The 21,924-nt window shown below is 35.1% G+C and overlaps 1 protein-coding gene and 1 long non-coding RNA gene across 2 annotated transcripts; one reads left to right on the forward strand and one right to left on the reverse strand.

Annotated features, from left to right (window-relative positions):
• Positions 1–976: 976 nt before the first annotated feature.
• On the forward strand, positions 977–2,112 carry LOC145105660 (uncharacterized). Its single transcript, XR_013707384.1, has 3 exons — positions 977–1,108; positions 1,301–1,370; positions 1,983–2,112. It is a non-coding gene; the product is annotated as an uncharacterized LOC145105660 (long non-coding RNA).
• Positions 2,113–10,938: 8,826 nt separating this feature from the next.
• On the reverse strand, positions 10,939–12,899 carry LOC145151734 (putative pentatricopeptide repeat-containing protein At1g13800). Its single transcript, XM_079075364.1, has 2 exons — positions 11,559–12,899; positions 10,939–11,331 (listed from the first exon to the last, which is right to left on the reverse strand). Exons 1-2 carry the CDS (start codon positions 12,856–12,858, stop codon positions 11,123–11,125), a joined length of 1,509 nt encoding a protein of 502 aa, XP_078931490.1. The 5' UTR covers positions 12,859–12,899; the 3' UTR covers positions 10,939–11,122.
• Between the last annotated feature and the right edge of the window lie 9,025 nt (positions 12,900–21,924).

Consider the following 21,924-nt stretch of genomic DNA (forward strand, 5'->3'; position numbering starts at 1 on the left):
TGACGCATGATTCCGGGACGGAATCATCCTAAGGGGGAGAGAATTGTAACGCCCGGGTTTCGGGGCTAAGCATTTTTAGACGATGTAATAGTCTAGGTCAACTATTGTAACTCTTTTGATGTAATAAAAATGAAATATTTGAGTATTTTGTGAATTTATGTGCTTATTATTTATTTATAAATGTATAATTAATAAAGAATAAAAATAAGCGTCAAAATTAAAATATAAGATAAGCCCGATATCTTTACATAAAGTTGTAGTGGTCAAAACAAGGATTCCGGAGATATAAAGAACGCCGAAATCCGAGTTATAACGAAGAAGTTATGACCCGACGAAGTTTCACGACGGAACCGGCACGATACCGGGAAGCGTGAATAGTGAATTTATGATAAAGCGAGTTTTTAGCCGACACGACCTAAACGAGAATCGAAGAGCTCTTTAATTGTGGCGTAACAATAAAAAGACAGACGAAAACGGACGTCGGATGAAGAAGTTATGAATTTTTAACGGACCAATCCTGTCCCGGCCTGTTAAAAATATAACTTTTAAAATAAATTCAAAATTAGCCAACGGAGTCTAAACGAAAGTTGTAGATTACGTTCCCGCCTTCGCGTGGATATAAATAACGTCAAAAACGGAGCTCGTATGCGAGAGTTATGATTTTTCTAAGACGGGAGGCCGATACGCGATATTGGGTGACATGACACCACCAGAAATTGGACATGTGGCACCACCAGAAATTGGACACCTGGCACCACCAGAAATTGGACATGTGACACCACCAGAAATTGGACATGTGGCACCACCAGATATTGGACATGTGGCACCACCAGAATTTGGACAAGTGGCACCACCAGAAGGCCACCACATGCCCCAACTCACTATAAATAGAAGTGCCGGGTTCTCTCATTTCTTACACCTTTCCTCTTCCACTCTCTCTCTCTCTAAACTCTCTCTCTCTAAGCTCCTTGAGCCCCTAAAGTCTAGGTAAACCCCCTAGCACCCGAAGGAAGTCCCGAGGCTCCCGGAGTCCCGAGAAAAGAACCTTTCGGCTCGGAAACGCTGCTCCAGCGAAGTCCGGTTTTGAGAAAAACCCGCTGTAAGTAAGGTACGCCTACGAAATTTTTAATATAACTTTTAAATAATTATAGTAATGTTATTAGGTCCTTAAAATAATTATTTTGGCTATTATTATTTATATATTGGGTGTTATTTAACGCTTGTATAATAATAATAATAGCCAGACTATTAATTAGTCGCGATTAACGTTAAAACTAAACGCTAGTGATATTAATACTAGGTTTTGATCAAGGAAAAATTGTTTTGAGATAACGGAGTGCTGTTCGAGTACCGAGTCACCACCTAATCAGGTGAGTGCATAGTTACTTTCATCTTACACATAGATATGAAGTATTTTATATTAATTACGTGCTATGTGTGCATATTATCTGAATACTTGCTGCCTATGCTGATGAAAGATTTTTATACATGTTTTAAATAATTTAAACTGTATATGTATTTTATATCTACAAAAATGTTGGGGTAAAACATGGGTAGATGTAATAAGAAAATGTGTGATAAAATGATGAGAGGCCTCGATGTTGTTGTTATTGATTCTGTCATCTAGCGGAGTATGGATGACGACCACGGACTCTTCTAGACAGTCCAGTGGAACGCTAGCAGGCTCGCAACCTGTAGGTGTTTGTGAACGATGTGTTCACCGGTGTACTCCATCCCCCTCATGGTTGCCTTTAGGACACTTATTGCTGAGGAGACCCCTTGGCAGTAGTGTCCATCCCGATATTGATCCTTAGTCTAGGTCCCTTATGATAGGTGTTTTAGGGACGTAATGTGAGGATAACGGGAACGGGTAATCGGGTTATTGTTGATTGATGAAATTAATAAACTTATTTATTGTGGGTTGAAACCCTATGTGCTCACCAGGCTCCCAAGCCTGACCCACTCAGTTTCTTGTATTACAGGTAGTGGCGCACGAGCATAGATATGATGTTTGGGATGAGAGAATTACGGATATAGGCCTGTAGATATGAATAAATGTAGTAAGGCTTATATTGTACTGTTTATGCTTTTGATCTGTATTGAACATGACATCCCGAGGTTTTTAATGAAATACATTTCTACGGAAATGCTTTGATAAATCTTTATCATATTTTATTTTGGGAACAAATTCCGCAACACTTTTATTTAAAATGTTACTCTGATTTTTAAACAAAGCATAAACAAAATCGGTCTTTTCTGGCCGTGAAAATGGGGATGTCACATAGTCCCATTACCAAAGGGTCCATATGTTTATTTTGCCAAAGGAAGGGGCGTTGATTGCAAAACTGCCAAATTTACCTAAGGATGTTAAAGTCAAACTCTACATCAGGTAGAGCCCATTATCTAACTATGTTAAGTTCTATTCTGAGATCCTCATTACATGATGTGACTGGGTCACATGTTGATGTTTTAAGAATCAAAGAATAGAGAGAAATCTTAAAGGAAGTATATGCTGATTCTGATCGCGAAGGTGGATTTCGATCGCATCAGAATTTTGAGCAGTTGCTTAAGAAGTTATGATATATTGCTAAGGAATAGATAACAACAATTTTCCATGTGGATTGTAAGGATAAGTTTTTCCCCAAAGTTTTAAAATAAAAGAAAATTGTTTAATTTTATTTATTTGAAGTATCCTTACAATGGCATTTGTGGAAAATTGTTGCTTATATGATTCCATTGACAGCAATATTGGAAAATGGATTTGATTCTTTCATTTGTGGTAGTGTCTAAATTTACCAAATCAGGAAAGTTCCTCATCGCCCAAGTTTCAATTGGACCGAAACTTGGAATCATGCAAGTTGAATAGTATGATGAATGAGAACTTTCAAGCATTGGAAAATCAAGACTAATTACTTGTTCACATGGATGTGTGAGTCAAGTGAAGGACTAAAGGGATCGAGTACACATTCTTGTGCACTGGTCATGTCCACCACAAAGCTCGTTAAGACTATTTGATTTACTAAAGTTTAGTAAATATGGTTATACTTACAAGTTTAAGTATAATTCTGAAACATTGGAAAAGTCTCAATGTATGGCAGGACGAATGGGAAGAATCAAATTAGGCAGAAAGATAAAAGTTTCTCAAATCTGAAAAGATGGGAGAGTACTTTAGTATCATGTTTGTGATCATCTTAATGATTTAGAAATCATATCACAATTAGTCCTCTAAAGGTCATCTTAGTGCATTCTTATGACTAAGAAGAGGAGTCATGAATTGTTGAAATGGTTAGATCAGGAAGATGAGTCATACTTCGTTCCAAAACAATTCTTAGAGTCATACTCCAAGATTGTAACTTGAGTGCCATATCTTAAAGAAAGGTTTAAAACACTTGTCAAATGTAAGAGTAAAAGTGTCCTACTCTTGTACATTTGAAATTGGTAAGTTATGATGTTTTGGATAAAACAAAGACCAACTAAGGCCAATTGTGTGAAGTGTTTGTCTTGATAAAGAATCCGCACTATCTCTTGAATATTTGGCAAGATAGTCTTATATGTCAAGAGGATAGTGGGAGTCTTAAAGATCCTAAAAAGAATTTCAAGAACTAATCAAGAATAAAACCTGAGGTTCTTCACTAGCACACGACTTGAGGTTTATAACCTATCATGTTGACATATTCTGTGCCCATTCCAGTTAAAGTTGGCTTTGCATATGAGTTCTGAAAGTTCTCAATTGGTTGCATAACAACTTGGAAGCAATGGCAGGCCCTGTACTGCCAGGTGGCAAGAAGTTAAGATTGCATAAGTTCAGTCCATATGAGTTTGGATTTGTCATTATCCTTGTCTTGTGACTATGGTTTTGACGATTCACATGGATAAGAACACATACACCATAAAATCTAAGGGTCATAAGGTTTCTCTCCGATTCATGAAAATGATAGTGAGGAAACACTTCCACCAAGTAGATTTGAAGCAGATGGCAAAAGGTCTAAACAATTGAGACTATGATTACAGCATCCCTTTTCATAGTTCTGAAATTGTTTAGACACACATGCATGCTATCTAAGGAAAGGTGTATGATTTTGATAAAGTTTTATCAAAGCATCTCGTATCAGAAATCTGAACTTTGGTAAGAAAGTCAATAAAGTATTGATTTCTAGAAGTCCAGCTGGTTTCTGAGTACATGTCAAAGCTAGTGGGAGCATAAGTGTTATGCTAATAATCATCATGTTAGTGGGAGCATGATAATTATTGTTAGTGTTGCAAGTTAGCAATGTTAATTATAGAAAACAAAAGTTTCAATTCGTGAGGCTGCAGGGATTGAAAAAGTTGTTTTGCTATAATTAAGGGAGAGGATATACTTCATTTCAGTTCTAAAGGCTTAGATTGAGACCTTAATCATCTTTAGTCAAGAATATATATATGAATTTCATGTTGGATTGGTTCAACTTAAGGAAATTCTATATATTGCGTTCTCAAAATTCGATTATGATTACGGCATCCCTCTTCATAGTCAAATTTTGAAAACATGGCAAATAAAAATATTGTAGCAAAAGACTGGTCTAGAATCATGTTTTTATGTGAGACATCATGAATCGTGTACCATTTGCTTTGGGTACAGGATCGATTGCATGTGCTATAATATTTGTCATTTCTAAATTTTTCCAAATGCCCAGAGGCATTAATAAGGGAAAAGGTCTAGAATTGGATATGACTAAAATGATTAAGCAATTGTCGAGGACAATCTGAGGTTTACCAAAGATTGGTTGCTCAGGGACAGTTGGAAGTATAGTGCTAATTTTGGAAGGACCATATTGACATATTCTGAAAAGAGGCATCTCTTATTCAGAAGTGATAGTCAAAATGCGAATATGGAGTTGTCTCCATAGGTGGAAGTTATCTGTGTAAGATTAGAAAACTTAATGCAAGAAGCATGTCCAAAGCAATATACTTTGAATATGAGACTTAGTTTCCATGGAGTTGATCTCCATTGGAATACCTTATAATGACTGTTGATAAGTCTTTGTGACTTTGTACATATTCATTACAGGAGGGTCAGTGCATATAAGTTTAAAATCTAAACAGATTTCGATAAATGATAGGAATTTGAAATTCTCACATTTTTCGATAAGGATTTGGGAGTGTGAAATTAGAATCATTGAAATTATGTTCAATTGGTTTATTTCACAAAGTAAGGATCATAGACAAATATAGAGTGCATACTTGGTGTATGGCAAAGCTATTGTTTAGAAAAACATAGTGTACATGCTTGGAGCATGGGACAACTAGTGTTTTTAATTCAGGTATAAAGTTGATAAAACCCGAAACAATAAATAATGAGTAATCAGTATGGTGATAAATAAAAGTGGTCTATTTATATTCATAGGGTTTGATACCATATTTGATTCATTTATTCTTGTGTTTCATTTTGCATGTTTTGACTTCCAGAATAAACTAGGTCATTCTTCCTGAATGACTAAGTTATTCAAACTATCCACAGTCGGTCATATGTTGGAAGTAAATATGAATCAAGACTGTCATGGGTTGGCTTGTAGAGGTCTAAGATGTTGGACAAAGTGGTGCTACAACACTCATGAGTGCTCATAAGTTCTGAGTATTGGATTCAACCCACGCTCATTTGAATCACTTCATGGATTTTATCACGAGTGATCATGAGACGATAATATCTTATATTCTTCAAACCTAGAGATATGAGTTGTTACTATGAGTTGGTTATACATTGATTGCATGAAAACGCATTGGTAACTTGATGTTATAAAGCGTGCCTTTGTGTATGATTCAACAAGTAGTAGAACAAGCCATATGAGTCGAAGTTTATCCATTCCTTTTACCTTCGGGATAAAGCGATATCTGTGGGCCCCTCGATGATTTAGTGATGAGACATGTGAGTGCTTGGCCAAGCCAGGACTGATTTGATTTGTTCAATCAGTCAGTCATCATGAATCGAAAATCGGGAAACAACAAATGGACAGAGAGAATTATTTATAATCCATGTCTCAGTCCATATGATATCTAGAATGGAGGAATATATGGTCCCTTATCTAATGGACAAGTCATTGACAAAGGTCAGAGTTCATCGGCAAGGTCAGAGTTCGACAGAAGCTTTTGAGAGCTACGATTGCTAGTCAGGGTTTGAAGTCATACTCAATAATAGTTTTAGACTTATCCAAGTGGGAGACTGTTGGATTAATGTCTAAGTCCATAACTATAATTGGTAAGACTTGACCCGACCCGACATGGTCCATTTGGGTTGCATGGCATCGGGACAATTGGATAGACAAGATGAGGAAAAAAGGATACTAGTGATTTATATTAATATATTATAAGTTCTAATATATTAATATATAATCATATTATTTAATTAGTATTGATCAAGAATTAATTTATAATTAATTAAGTGATCAAAATGAACTAATTAAATATGGACTCTAAGATATATGTGTGTGATGGGCCAAGTTCATTTAGGTTGGGCTAAGCTTTCATGGATAGTCCATAGAGTGTTTAACCCATGGATCATATGAAATGAAAGGTCATGGGTATTAGGGTTTAACCCTAATCTCCACACTATATAAATATGTCATTGGTTGGTGAAATGGGACTAGTGTGTGTACACAAAAGGGCAAGGCCGATTTCACTAGAGAGAACCAAAGTATCCTTATTCTCAAGGTTATTCCAAGTGTTCATGGTGTTGTGTGAACCATTTGAGGTGTCACACTTGGGGCACTAGGCACTCAAGCTTCATGAAGACAAGTTACATCAAAAAAAGGTATGTATTCTATCTATTTTATTACCCTAAGTATATGATATTTGTATGCTAGTATAGGGTAATATCTTGGAAACTTCATATTTGCATGTATAATAGAGAAAACATAGATCCAAGGTATTTAGGGTTGTATGTGCACCATAGGATGTTGTAGTATACTAAAACCCAACACGAATACTGTCAATAATACTGTCGATAAATGAGAGCTATGGACTTAGCACCTGTTGTATAAACCCTGGCGATGGTGTGACATTGTGCCTATTCCTTAGGATGAATCCTTAGGAAGGAATGATAGTTGAATCTTAGGGTAAACCCTTAAGAAATAAATAAGATAATGGGGTTGGGGTAATTTGGTTGATTGATTGTTGTTTAAGTATAATAAATTTATTTATTGTGGGCCCTATATGCTCACCAGGCTTCCAAGCCTGACCCACTCAGCTTTTTATGATTACAGGTAGTGGACCCCGAGCATAGTCGGATGATGATGATGAGTGATTTTTGGATTATAGGCCAGTAGTTATAAATAATTGTTGTAAGGCTTATAATGTCTTGTTTATGCTTTTGATCTGTATCGGAACATGACATCCCGAGGTTTTGATATAAAAGGAAATTATATATTTCTTAAAGAAAGGTTTTGACAAACTTTTATCATGTTTTGTTTTGGGGACCAATTCCGCAACATCTTTTAAAAAGATTTCTCTGATTTTATTTTAAAAAGCATAAATTAAATCGGTCTTTTCTGGCCGAGAAATTAGGGGATGATTCAGTTGTTGCTGATTCACAGATAGCGGATGTGTGATTAAATAAAATGATGAGAGGTCTCGATGTTGTTGCTAATTCAGTCATCTAGCGGAGTTTAGATGACGACCACAGACTCTTCTAGACAGTCCAGTGGAACGCTGACAGGCTCGCCACCTGTAGGTGTTATTGAACTTGGGTGTTGCTGATAATGACAGAAATTTACATTATCGTCTTCTTCATAATTATCGTTCCCGTCACTACCCTCTACCCCTGATTTAGGAAGACCGATAGTAAAAGATGGAGTCCAACCATGAGTTTCTTTAAATGGAACTTGGAACACTGCCTCATCAACATTAATCTTCACCACCTCCGATATGATCTCTTGACAATACGTCAAGATACAAACCCGATTCTTATACACATCTTCCCCTAGACTATCATCAAGTTGTACAATAACACCCCATTTAGCACTAATTTTCCGAAACGCATCTTTACTCCATGCATGTAAAGGAAGACATTCAATATCAACCCATACTAAACGTTCCAAATGCACAAAATTTCTATCCCAAACAATTTTTTCCGAGAGCCAATTCTCCATCGCCTCATTAGCCAAGAAATTTTTACGCATATCTTTATTTTTGAACTCAACTTCACCCATCGACCTCCTACATAACGTATCTCAAAATCATCAAACCCTCCTCTAAGCATAACATACGAAGGCTAGTGAGAGTATGGAAGTCTCTAACTTTAGCTAGACAAACAAGCTTCTTTTTTTTCCACAACAAATCCTTGGAACTAATTTCAATAATTTCCTCCACCGGTTCTTTTCCTCGTTTATGCATGGGTGATCCCCTAACAACACTTGCATACAAATTAATCAGGACTTCTTGTTTTTCAACCTTAGATGGAATCATATTATGTGAAGAAAGACAACCTTTCCTTGGAAATTTCAGGAAATATGCAAATAACTTATGATACCCAAACCAAATATCACACAATTGTTTAGTTATATGATCCGAATTACCAATACCCGAGAACCTTACAAAGCCATACCGTTTTCCCATTTGACATCTGTTAATCATTCACTGTTTTTCCCAAATGAGCACAAACACGCTACAAATCAATCCTTAAATCGGGATCAGGGAATTTTGTAACGTAGAAAGAAGAACCCTCTAAACTTACGCGCTATTGATTGCGTCCCACATACCTTTCTTGGTGTCCTCTATAATTCCTTCTATACCTCCAGTTCTTGTTCCAGCCCTCACATTCATCAATCTCGATTCCATGTTGCTCGATAAACCGTGTAAAAAATCCCCAACCCCCGGACGATGATCAGAATTGATCAAGAAGTCTCGCAGATACGTCGTTGTAGGTAGGGCTTTTTTAGTTGACTATGATACATATTATTAAATATAGTATATCCATATTTCAAGTGTTGAAGCAATAAAATGATGATAGTTTATATCTAACAATATACCAACAAGTTGGACTAGTGGTGACCGGTATAACCGTAGGAAACACTCCAAAGTGGAGTTAACTCTGATTGGAATCCCACAGACTTCAACTTTGGAGTGACGTGGTGTTCATAAAAAAATACATATTTAAATTAATAAATATAGTATATTAGATTGAAGGGAAATCTCCAGAAAAGTCCTAAAATTTTACCATAATTTACGAAAAAGTCACAAAGTAAAATTTGTTTACGAAAAAAACATGAAATACCAGTAAAAATGGCGATTTGACCCATTTTTCCCGGTTTACCGGTTTCATTAAAGTCTCATTATATTACATTAATTTACGAATAAGTCCCAAACTAAAATTTGGTGATGATTTAGCCTTTTTCTCCATGTAACATAAATTTTACCGGTTTCATTGTTGACCTGGATGCCTAGTCATTAAATGAGCTGGTGAGATGGATATGCTGGGTTATATAATGTTATGTTTACCATAAAACTTGATATCTTGATATAATGTATATTTTTTTTTGGAATATAAAATGTATCTAATGAAGACTGCAATAATTACATAAAGTAGCAACAACTACGTCATTTTTTACGTTTGTAAGAAATTTCAAATAGTCTATCTAACCTTATGTAACCTAATATATCCATCTCATCAGACACCAACTCATTTTCTGTCTTTTTTTTTTTTTTTTCCGGAAACACACATTTTATTGGCTTCATTGCTAACCTAGATAAATAGTCATAAATGAGTCAATGAGATGGATATCAAATTTTATAGTAAATGTAACATTATATAACCCATCTTATCCATCTTATCAGCAAATTTAACGACTAGATGTCTAAATCAACAATGAAACTGATAAAATGTATGTTACATGGAGAAAATGACTAAATCATCACTAAATTTTAATTTGGGACTTATTCGTAAATTAGAGTAAAATAATGGGACTTTAATGAAATATGTAAGTAATGAAACCGGTAAACAGGGAAAAATTGGTCAAATCGCCATTTTTACTGGTATTTAATGTTTTTTCGTAAACAAATTTTAGTTTGTGACTTTTTCGTAAAAATGATAAAATTTTAGGACTTTTCTGAAGATTTCCTTTAGATTGAATGTTGAATAGTTAGCATTAAAATTAAAATAATAAATAAGTTTCATATATTAGAAAATTCAATTTAGGATAACTGAAGATAAGTATTTATTTTGGAACAAATGATAATGGTGGCCTTTTTATAAGGTAGTAGGCGTATGTCTGCTCATTATACGAGATTACAATTGTCCGGTAAAAATACTAATAGTTGTATATATGTTGTTTACCATAAGTCAGTCGTTGTATTATTAAAAATTCTCAGGATTTTTTAGGTTAAAAAAATTATATTATCATTGGACTAAATAAGATGTTATTAAGAAAGACGATATTTATTTAAAAGATTAAATACATTATTTAATATACATAAATTGGTGCATGAAGAAATGGAGAAAGAGGTCCAAATGTTCAAGTCAAAGTTGCAGAAATATACAGAAAAGGGAAAAGATTTGAAGAAGCGGTCGAGTGTGCACAACAGCACAAGTCTAAGCTAAGCAAAGGTAGTTCATGTTGCTTCCATGTAAAATGAGAATTGTTAGCCCAATGTAAATGGTAGGATTGTATTTTCTTATGATGTTTGCCTTGGTAAACTGGTTTGTTGGTGTTGTTTTGTAATCTAATGCAATGTAATGTCATGAATCAGTGGAAATGCGCACATGATGTTACTGCTTGTTTTGTCACATGCTACAACATACATTAGCAAAAGCTTGTTCAAGAGGCTGCTGCTATCAAGCCATGTAGCATTAAGAACTTATCAAGTTGGTATACCTTAAGAGGCTGCTAGCATGAGTAATGAAAATAGCATACATTATCTCAAATCATGAAACATTAATTAGGTAATTACAAAAAACAAAAAAAATATATCTTGCATGTTAGATCTTTAAGCTTTATCAATTTACCAAACATATATACTGTCTACAAAAAACATATCAAAATCAAAATAGAATAATAAAATGCAAAAAAGATTTAAGCATCTTAACATGCAAAATAAAATGTCACCAGGCTTCATCACTGTCTTTGTCAGAAAAACGCCTTCCTAATCTTCATCTTCACCACTTGCGAGACTCCCTAAGTTTCTTCAGAATCACAGCATGATGACCACTGAGACTAGTCATCTGATGTAGTGCAAAAGTTTGTTGGGTAGTATGCAACTGTCCAACATAACCCACTGCATCATCTTGACCAACATCTCTGGCATCATGAACACCTTCACTTTGAACCCCTGCATCATCTTGACCCACATATGGTTCTTGAAACCCTGCAAGGTCAAAATGGTCAGTTTGACCATTTAGGTCACTTAGGTCATCTGGACCACTCAAAAGTGAAAAATATGAACATCTTGAACCCTGCAACAGTTTTTTGTTCAAAATGGCCATTTTTACCATTTTGGTCCATCTCATCTGGTTAAAGTTAAACAAATTGAAATTTAAAAATGATTAATCTGGAAAGTTATCAAACTTATATTATATATATCTGGAAAGTTACCTGTAGGTTTCGAACCTAGTGTGTGCATAACAAGAGGCTTGGCTTTCATCTGTTCTAGCAACCCCATGGCATCATCCATTTTCCCTAGTTTACATGCAGCATCAATCGCAATACTAAACGAGACCCCATCAAGGAAAACCCTTGATTGCTGCTTAAAATGCTTGAACACGTACAGAGCTTCATCAAGCATGCCCAAACCGCACAAGTATTGCATCATCCACCTCACATACCCATGATCGATTGTTTGAATACCTCTTGATTCCATTTCCTTACAGAGAACCAATGCCTTAACAATGTCCCCTTTCTCACAATAGCCTCGAATTAATGCGCCATAACAACGTGCATCTGGGACAACTTCTCTAAGCTTCATTTCATGAAGCAACACATCTTCTGCATCTTGTAGCTTCGACTCTTTTATAAAACCTCGAATGACACAAGCATATGAAAAAACATCAAGCAGCGGCTTATTCAATTTCTTTACAACCTGAAAGGCTAAATCAGTTTTCCCATTGCAGCAAAGCACATGAATATACCTACTATAAATGAAAGCATTAGGTTCGATTCCAGCCTCTTCCATTTGTCCAAACACGTCCCAAGCTTCTTTCAAACAACCCTTCCTACCATGTCCTCTAATCAGCATCCCATATGTATACACATTCGGAATCAACCCATTCCTCTTCAGTTCTCTGTAAACCGACTCTACCATATCCTCTTTGTCCCACATGATCAACTTGTTCAATACAAAATTACACGTTTCTGTTGACACCACAAGTCCACCCCTACTTTTCATCTCGGACAAGGTGTACATGGCCTCCTCAAACTTTCCAACACTTGCATACACCTCAACCAACCCATCAACAGCTTTTATTAATTTTTCCTCCATCAATGCGTCAAACAGTTTATCAGAAATTTCAAAATTAACAACTTCCCAATTTGTATTATCAATAACATCATTAAGCAAATTATTTAACCTTACATCCATACTCCCCCAATCCCAATGACACAACAATCGAACAACTGACATGTAAGTTTCTAAATCATGTTTAAAACCAGACTCTTTCAATTCACGGATAAATAACAAAGCGCTGCTCCGTTCACTTTCTAACTGCTTCAAGGTTTCATTAATAACCTTAAACTTACTCTTACTGACCGGATGACTGGTATCCGAAGATGAGTCCACCACGTCGGAGCATGTTGTATAGGCAAGCGATATAACAGACTTCCAACGGAAGTTCCAGGAACATTTTACCAAATTACAGCAAGAACCCAACCTGATAAAAGGAGGAGGCGGCGGCGGCATAGCGTTTCAGATTCCAAACCAATCGATTTTGGAATCGAAAACCCAACACTCATAAAAATAAAAATACGTGGGGTTTGACTCATTAAAAAGCTTGGATGACGGTGGACCGGATCGGACCAGACTTTTTTTCGAACCCTCGGATCTATTATAGGATTTCATCAAAACCGTCCGGTCTTTTTAATGGTTCGGTCCGGTCTAATTTTAAAAAACAATTAAATATATTCTTTTTTAAACAGAAATCTCTCATTCGTTTTGGGTCGGAATGACATGCCGTTTTTTTCAACGTGTAATTTAGAGTTTGTAAATGAGTTTAAACTATAATTTTATCGTTTGTTGTGGTATATTCAATAAATTACATTCCTTCAAAGCTGGGATATCAAAGCTGAAATATTTCAACTTTTCAACTATTATTTAAAACATTTGTATTCTGTGAAAATAATTAAACAATCATAACTCATTCGTTTGAATTCGGATTGACATGCGGTTTTTTTCCAACATGTAATTTAGAGTTTTTATGTGAGTTTAGACTATAAGTTTGTCATTTTTGGTATTATATTCAATGAATTATAATCTTTCAAAGTTAGGATATCAAAGCTGAAATATTTCAGTTATTTTTTAGACTATATTACTTTTTATTAAATACTAACAACATTTTCATTTTGTGTTTATGTAAAGATTACGCAAGCTTTAAACATGTTTAATTTAGATGACAAAGATATGGAGAAGAGGTTAATGGAAGATTAGATTATGACGTTTGTTAGTTGGATTGATTTTAAAGTTTAAACTATGATTTTTGGTGTTACGGTAATTACTTTTGTATGTTTGTGTTAAGAATCTTAACTTTTGTTGGTGAAGTTGATTTATATGTTAGTTGCATTTATTTGAAAACTTAATTTTGCAAGTTATAATATTATAGATAAAATTGGATTAGTTATGCATGAAATGCGATAAAGTAAAAAAGTATTCATTTTAACGTATCAAACCAAAAAACGTATTCATTTTAACGAGTTATAACATATAAAATGCATCAACATATTCATTTTAACGAGTTGTAGCAAACCCAAAAATGCGTTTTAACGAGTTGTATCATATGTCTGTACAGTTGTACCGGTCCAAGAACCGAAAAACCCAGACCAAGACCTAGACCCGGTAAGCCTCGTCTGGTCAGGTCCACGGTTCACAATATTCTCCGAAACCAGTTTGGTCTAGTCAAAATGTCCACCCTGATTCAAAGTACATGAATTGTTTGTAACATATCAAATCATCAATGGGCCCACAGATATCGCTTTTCCTGTTGGGGCAAAAGGAAAAATTACTTTGACTATATATTGATACACTTTACTTACCAAATCATGCATGAGATTACTCTTTATAACATCCAGTTATGGGATACATTTGGGTAAACCAATGCACAACTGATTTGCAAATTATGAACTATATATCGCCCCCTGATTGACAAATGGGGGGGGGAGACCGTGACAACCCTGAGAAATTCCATCACTAGTCACCATTAGGAAATAATAGGAAAATAAATGTAATAGAAAGCATTGTAATATTCGATTTTCAAGATAATAAGAATCATATATGTTTACATTTATTTGCTAAAAACTGTCCATTAGAATCTAAAAATTAGCGACCAAAAAGTTGTGACGTTTTCCGATTCGGTTAACATACTTGGGTAGTACTCGTTAACGTGATCTCAATGATATAAGATTCGTAAAAATTCGACTCCGAAGGAGAGAGTTATGGATTTTATAAAAATAGAAATCAACCGCGTAGCTAAAATTAATTACGTCGAAACGGTACTTAAAGATTGGTTGAGTTTTGACTAAAAGTGCAAAAAGGAGTTTCGTAGTGCTCCTCGAGATATAAACTTTAGGAAAAAGTTTGTCGAAAACGGGATCTATATGAGTAAGTTATGATTTTTATAAAATCATTAATTCTTACCCCCGTTGGGCTTGAAAATGAAAGTCAAAACCGGCCAAAACAACCAAAAGGAAAGTTGTAGTACCTGTTGAGATCATCACATAGATATAAAGATGGCCTAGATTGGAGCACACATGAGGAAGTAATGATTTTTGAAAAATCTTTACTTGCGCGTCAAGTGTGCGCCATAAGAACTTTGTAGTTAAGCGTGCCCGAACGAAAGCAATTCATGGATGGGTGACCCCCTGGGAAGTTGTCGTGTCGGGAGTCCAAAGCGGACAATATTGTGATACGTGCCAAAGGGGGATGTTACAAATGGTATCAGAGTTGGGGCACGGGTCGATGTGTTCAACGGGGACGTCGAAATCTATAATGGAGGGTGAAGGCGGGCAGGTTAGCTGCACCTGATCTCGCATCGGTTGGGAAGGAGAACTAAACATTCCTTATAAGGGGTGTGGATATCTTCCCTGACACAACGTGTTTTAAAGCCGTGAGGGCAGCAGATCCCATAAGAACTCTGCAGTTAAGCGTGCTCGGGCAAGAGCAATCCAGGTATGGGTGACCCCCTTGGAAGTTTTCGTACCGGGAGCTCAAAGCGGACAATATTATGATATGTGCCAGAGGGGGATGTTACAAATGGTATCATAGCTAGGGCACGGGCCGATTTTTTCGCCAAGGACGTCGAATCCTATAATGAGGGGGGGGGGGGGGGGGGTGAAGGTGGGCTGCACCTAGGGCTGTCAAATCGGGCAGTCGTGTCGTGTTTTTGCCTGACACGGCACGACAATGTTTTGTATAACACGAACACTACACGACATAATGTCGTGTTTTTTTAATTAACACGAAAACGAACCAATTAAAACACGAATACACGACACGACACGACAAAGATAATATTACATAACTATTAGTATATTTTGTTCATACTTAAAGATATATAACACGACAAAAACGAAAAACACGACAACCACATGCTTGAATCGTCTCAATTTCGTGTCGATTTATGAACACGAACTCGACACGACACGACATCATGTTTTTTAATCTTGACACAAAAACGACACGAACAAGAATTCGAATTTTGATTTCGTCTCGATTTTCGTTTCGTTTCGTGTATTTTTATCGTGTAGTGTCATAAATTGACACCCCTAGTTGCACCTGATCCCACATCGGTTGGGAAGGAGAACTAAGAATTCCTTAAAAGGGGTGTGGATACCTTCTCTGACACAACATGTTTTAAAGTCGTGAGGGCAACATATCCTATAAGAACTATGAAGTTAAGCGTGCTCAGACGAGAACAATCCAGGGATGGGTGACCCCCTAGGAAGTTTTCGTGTCGAGAGCCCAAAGCGGACAATATTGTGATACGTGTCAGAGGGGGATGTGACATATAATGTTAGGCTTAAAATATAGCGTGTATTCTTTTATGATTTTTCCAAATAAAATAGAATGCACACACACAATCGATGTGTGTGCTCGTGTGATAAACAACAAGAATTCCTTAAAATGGGTGTGGATACCTTCTCTGACACAACACGTTTTAAAGCCGTGAGGGCAACATATCCCATAAGAACTCTGAAGTTAAGCGTGCCCGGGTGAGAACAATCCAGGGATGGGTGACCCCTTGGGAAGTTTTCGTGCCGGGAGCCCAAAGCGGACAATATTGTGATACGTGCCAGAGGGGGATGTAACATATAATTCTAGGCTTAAAATATAGCGTGTATTCTTTTATGATTTTTCCAAATAAAATAGAATGCACACACACAATCAATGTGTGTGTGCTCGTGAGATAAACAACAAGAAGAGGGGGAAAGACCATTATCTCTCTATTTCGTCTGTGTGTATGTGTATGTGTGTATTTAGATATAGAGAAATTGAAGTAAGAAGAAATAGAGAGATGGAATAAAAAGAGAGCAGCGAGAGGAAGAAATAAGGGGCAACAACTTCGTTGTTGCTGCTGTTGGACCTGTGGTGGTGACACCACTGTAACTGGCGACTTGAGGCGATGGTGGCTGCTGACCGGAGGTTCTACTATGTGATGGTGGTTGTTAATGGTTGCTGGAAATCATGAAATTTATCCTCTTCACTTTTTTATTTTAGATTTCTTATTACAAGATTGAAAGGTATTTTTCCTAAACCTACGTACATTGTTCTTGAAAGAGATAAATTAGTTGGGATTAACTGAATGCATGTAAAATGTGGCTTTGGATTATGGGAATACAATTTATATTGAACATATAAACATCAATATTCAAGTGATTTTTTTTGATGATTTAAGTCTTACTGAATATGCTTTAAGCTCTTGGAATGCTTCAACTATAAGTTCAAAGTATTGAATTTTCAAGTCTACATAGATATTTTGTTAACTGAAACTTAAGAAAAAACATATTATAAACAAGTTAGAAACTATAAATCATGTTTGATGTCAAATTGGATGTTAGAAAGGAACAAAGACATGATAATTGATGACTTTAAAACTTAACAACTTTGACTTTTTCTGGCAAAGTCAAACATGTGAAGTTAAAATCAAAATTTTGTTGGAATATCATTGATATATATTGAAATTGGGCTTACTTTTAAGAAGTAATGATGGTAATGAGTTAGAAACACCAAATGATCAAGTCATTTAAGTCATTTAGTTTGGTATAATCATCTAGCCTAAAAAGGGGACACATTTGACTTTTGGTAAAAGTCTAACAAATTAAGAATGGTAATTTCATGTTGATGATTAAGAAGCTAAATGAAGTTTGATATTTGAAAAAAAAATATATTACATGATTGGGCTATATATCATTGAGTTAGAACGCTTTTATACAAGAAAATAGTTAACAGGTCAAAAGTGGGACAAAAGGGTAAAAATGTCAAAAATGGGTATTATGACCTTATGTTGCATATTTGGTTGTTGAAATGGACTTGAAATAATATTGGAAGGACTAGATTAATACAGTCATTAGTTTTATATGAGTTGTGAAGCAAGTGGTAAATTAAACTCAGTTACCAAAAGTATAGTTGGTTACCATTTGTGAGAAATTATGAAACAAATGGGTTAAGTTATACTTAGTAAATATATGAAATAATTGTGGGACATTGTATTGGTGAAAAGTAAAATTGTTGTATTGAAATAGGTTTGATCCAAGATCAACAAGCAATGAGCAAGGAGAGTAGTGTAACTAGTCATACCTAGCTACTAAGGTGAGTACGTGTTGACATTTTTCCCACTTTGGGGTACATGGAAAAATGATTTTATATAATGAAATACTAATTCTTTTATATATATGAAACATTTTAAAATGAAAGTGTTAAATGCTTTTGGAAAGAATGCCTTGAAGGAAATAAATGTTTTTTGAAAACAAAGAACGTTTTGGAAGAACAAATGTTTTGATAACGTGTTTGAAATATTTTGAAATATAGATGTTTTACTTTTGAAATGAGTATTTTGATACTAACGTATGAAATATGTAAAACATGGAAAGTAATGAAAAGAAATGGAAAGTTATGAAAAGAACCGAAAAGTAATGAAAAGAATATATTGTTCGAGCCATAATGTCCCCGTAACTAAATCTAGAGGAATCTATCGGGGTGACGCCTCCCTTTCGCGAGATAAATGTCCTAATGGAAATGATGCCTTGGTGGATTGATTTCTTCTTTCCACATTGGTCTAGACTTGGGAGTGGTTCCTTTATTGGAAGTAGACCCTTAGTATGAAAATGGCAACGGTTTAAACTTAAATTAGCCATTAATGAAGAAAGGAATGGAATGTGAAAAGAAATGTCTTTTGAATTATGTTATAACTAATAAAATGTTTTGATATGGAACAAATTGTGGAAAATGTCTATTGAAATATGTTTTTCAAAGAATAAATGTTTTTAATGTAAATATGATAAATGTTTTGGGCCACAAACCCGCATAGCTCACGAGACATTTTTGTCTTACGTTTAGTGTCATGTATCCCAGGTTGTAATTAAGGAGAAAAGATGATATATGGAAGATTTAAGTTAAGAGATAGAGAATGGAGTGAAACTTGTTAAGTTCTTTTAAATGATATCAATGTAATTCTTATTTGTTTGCTATGTTTTGTATGGTACTTAATGGTAACACCCAATATTTAAATCATAAATGTTTTTGTGGGACCAATTTTTATTAAATGTGGGTCAATACCCATAATGATTTTGTTTAAACCATATCATTTTAAAGTTTGAAAAAGTTGTGAAAAATTTAGGGTGTTACAAGTGGCTCGACTCATCATGGAACGAACCATGTCTAACAAGGTTCGATTGCGCCTCTTAACCACACCATTAAGTTGTGTTGTTCTAGGAGGTGTCAATTGTGAAACAATTCCACATTCCTTGAGGTAGTCGTTGAACTCGATATTAAGATACACTCCACCACTATTAGATCAGAGCATCTTTATCTTCTTGCCCAATTGATTCTCGACTCGTACTTAAAGTCCTTAAACCTTTAAAAAGTTTCTAATTTATGTTTGATTAAGTAGATGTACCCATATCTGCTATAATCATCTGTAAATGTCACGTAGTAATGATTAGCATCCCACATGGCAGATCTGAAAGGCCTACATACATTTGTATGGATCAGATCTAATATTCCTTCACCTCTTTCACTTGTTCCAGTGAAAGGTGATTTTTTCATCTTGCCCAATAGCCAAGACTCGCATTCATCTTCTTACCTTAAGTCAATAGATTCCAACACTCCATCCTTATGGAGTCGGGCGATGCGTTTCTTGTTTATCTGCCCAAGACGACAATGTCTCAAGCATGTTTTGTCTACACCATTAGACGAATCAATATTGAATACACTACTACCTAAGTTATCAACACAACTATAGTTTCATACACGTCATTACAAGGAAAAACTTTTAATATAAAAATACCATTATTATAAACCAAAATAGAACCATTTTCATTATCAAATGAAAAAAGATACCCTTGTCTAAATAGCGCATGAAACGAAATAATATTTCTAGTCATATCTGAAGCATAACAACAGTTAACTAAATCTACAATAACACCACCATCAAGCACAAGTCCATAAGTCCCAATCTTGGTAACATGTGAAGTACACCTATTCCCTATGACCATGTTCAAGCTTCCTTGCTCCACTTCCTCACTTTCTCTTAATCCCTACAAATCAAAACAAATGTGGAAACCATATTCTGTATCAAGGACTCAAGAATGAGAAAGTTGTGTGTTATTGATTTGGATAGTGTAAATAACTAAAGGCTTGATCTTTCATTCTTTCAATTCTTAAAGGTACTTTGGGCAATTTTTCTTCTAATGCCCTTTTTTATTGCAGTTAAAACATGTGTCCTCTTTCGGATCACTAACAACTAGAATATCAGGATGGGCTTTCCCCTTTGACCTGTTACTGGATGCTCCAGCATAGGCTTTCCTTTTCTAATTGGGTTGGGCATTTGCCTTATTTTTCTTTCCTCTATGATGATTGATGGCCAGGATAGGAGCACTTTTCACAAAAGATACATGATTCTTCTTCATTCCCTATTCAGCAGTTTGTAACAAGTTGTGGAGTTGGGTCAATGTTATCTCTATGTTGTTCAAATGATAGCTCAAGATGAATTGGTCATAACTAGCAGGTAGGGAGTTAAGGACCATGTCAATGGCAACTCCTTGTCTAATGTGACATTGAGTTTTTCCAACCTATCCACATATCTCTGCATCTTTTTCACATAAGTACAAACAGATTCTCCCTCCTTTAGCTTACACGCCATTAGGAACTTGACGACTTCATAACTTTCTTGTCTTGCTTTCTTGTGAAACTTTTCAGCAAGATCCAAGCTCATTTCTTATGGCCAATAGTCCTTATAGAACTTTTGTAGCTCAAGTATCGTGATTGCAACCATTATGCAAGCGACCTTAGTAGCGTCGTCAGTATGTTGTTTGTGGATAGCTAATTCTTCAGGATTAGCAGTCAATTCATCAATCTTAAGAATGGGGTTATCAAGAACATAATCTTTGTTCTCATAACGAAGAGTCATCTTCTAGTTTCTTATCCAATCCATATAGTTTCGACCATCGAGCTTTTCCTTGGACGAAATTGATAAGAGAATGAAGTTCGAATTTGGAGTATATTTTTTAGTAGCAGAAGTTTCACCATTTCCATATATCTGTTGAGAGAGACATTTTAATTAGTTCATGTATATCCTTAAATATTTGAACTAAAATTAATTTTCAAGGCTAGGATCAATTCGAAATGAGAAGAGGGATGACGTAATTTAATTACAAATTTATTTAGGTAGGCACAATTCCAATTTGAATCTAATATGAAACTCCTAGATCTTTTGAGATTCATTGAATCTTATGAATGGCATGTTTAATCTTAGATTATGCTTTTCCATTTGTGATTGGGATGCCGAGGATCACAAACAAGATGTGAATAACAATACAAACACACACGACATACTCGAGGTCACTTATGATCTCACTTTAATGTGCCAGTAAACCACATATGCTCCATCAACAATCATAAAATCGATTATATGCCATTATTTCTACTTTGTAGTCCCACATTAGTGTGTTGGTTTACCACACATGCTCCACTAACGACTAGCATAGAAATGATGTTCTTTTTAATGGATTCGTATACATTTCACATTTTTTTTTCTAAAATAACTAAAGTGAGATTTTTTGAAAAATGTTCTAGTACTTTATTAATTATACTTTTAATGTTTTATATGCATCAATCCTTTCGGCTAATGACCCTCCACCACACAAATGAGCGGTGGGTGAAAAGGATATTCATTCAACGGTCATTTTGTAGGTCGTTTCCTTATACCCCCTCTTATAGCATGACTTTCTGAATGATGCCTACTATTCATTCGATTGAATTTTCTTATACATATAGGATTAAAGTTGTTTTACATATGCATAGGTTGTATTTTAAACATTTTAAAAACTTTAAGGTTTAAAATTTAATTTATAAAATTAACTATTAATTAATTAATCTTTTTAAACCAATAAATAATTTATCTTTATCTTCTAATTAAACTATTAATTAAATTAATTTAATCATTTAAATAATTTAAGGATTTAATATTTAACTTTTGATTAGCATTAATTAACTTAGATATTAAAATCCATAAGGATAATCATACAATTACCTTATAAC

Source organism: Lactuca virosa, chromosome 1, assembly GCF_052849685.1.
Source record: "Lactuca virosa cultivar CGN04683 chromosome 1, Lactuca_virosa_CGN04683_v6, whole genome shotgun sequence".
Classification (NCBI taxonomy): Eukaryota; Viridiplantae; Streptophyta; class Magnoliopsida; order Asterales; family Asteraceae; genus Lactuca; species Lactuca virosa.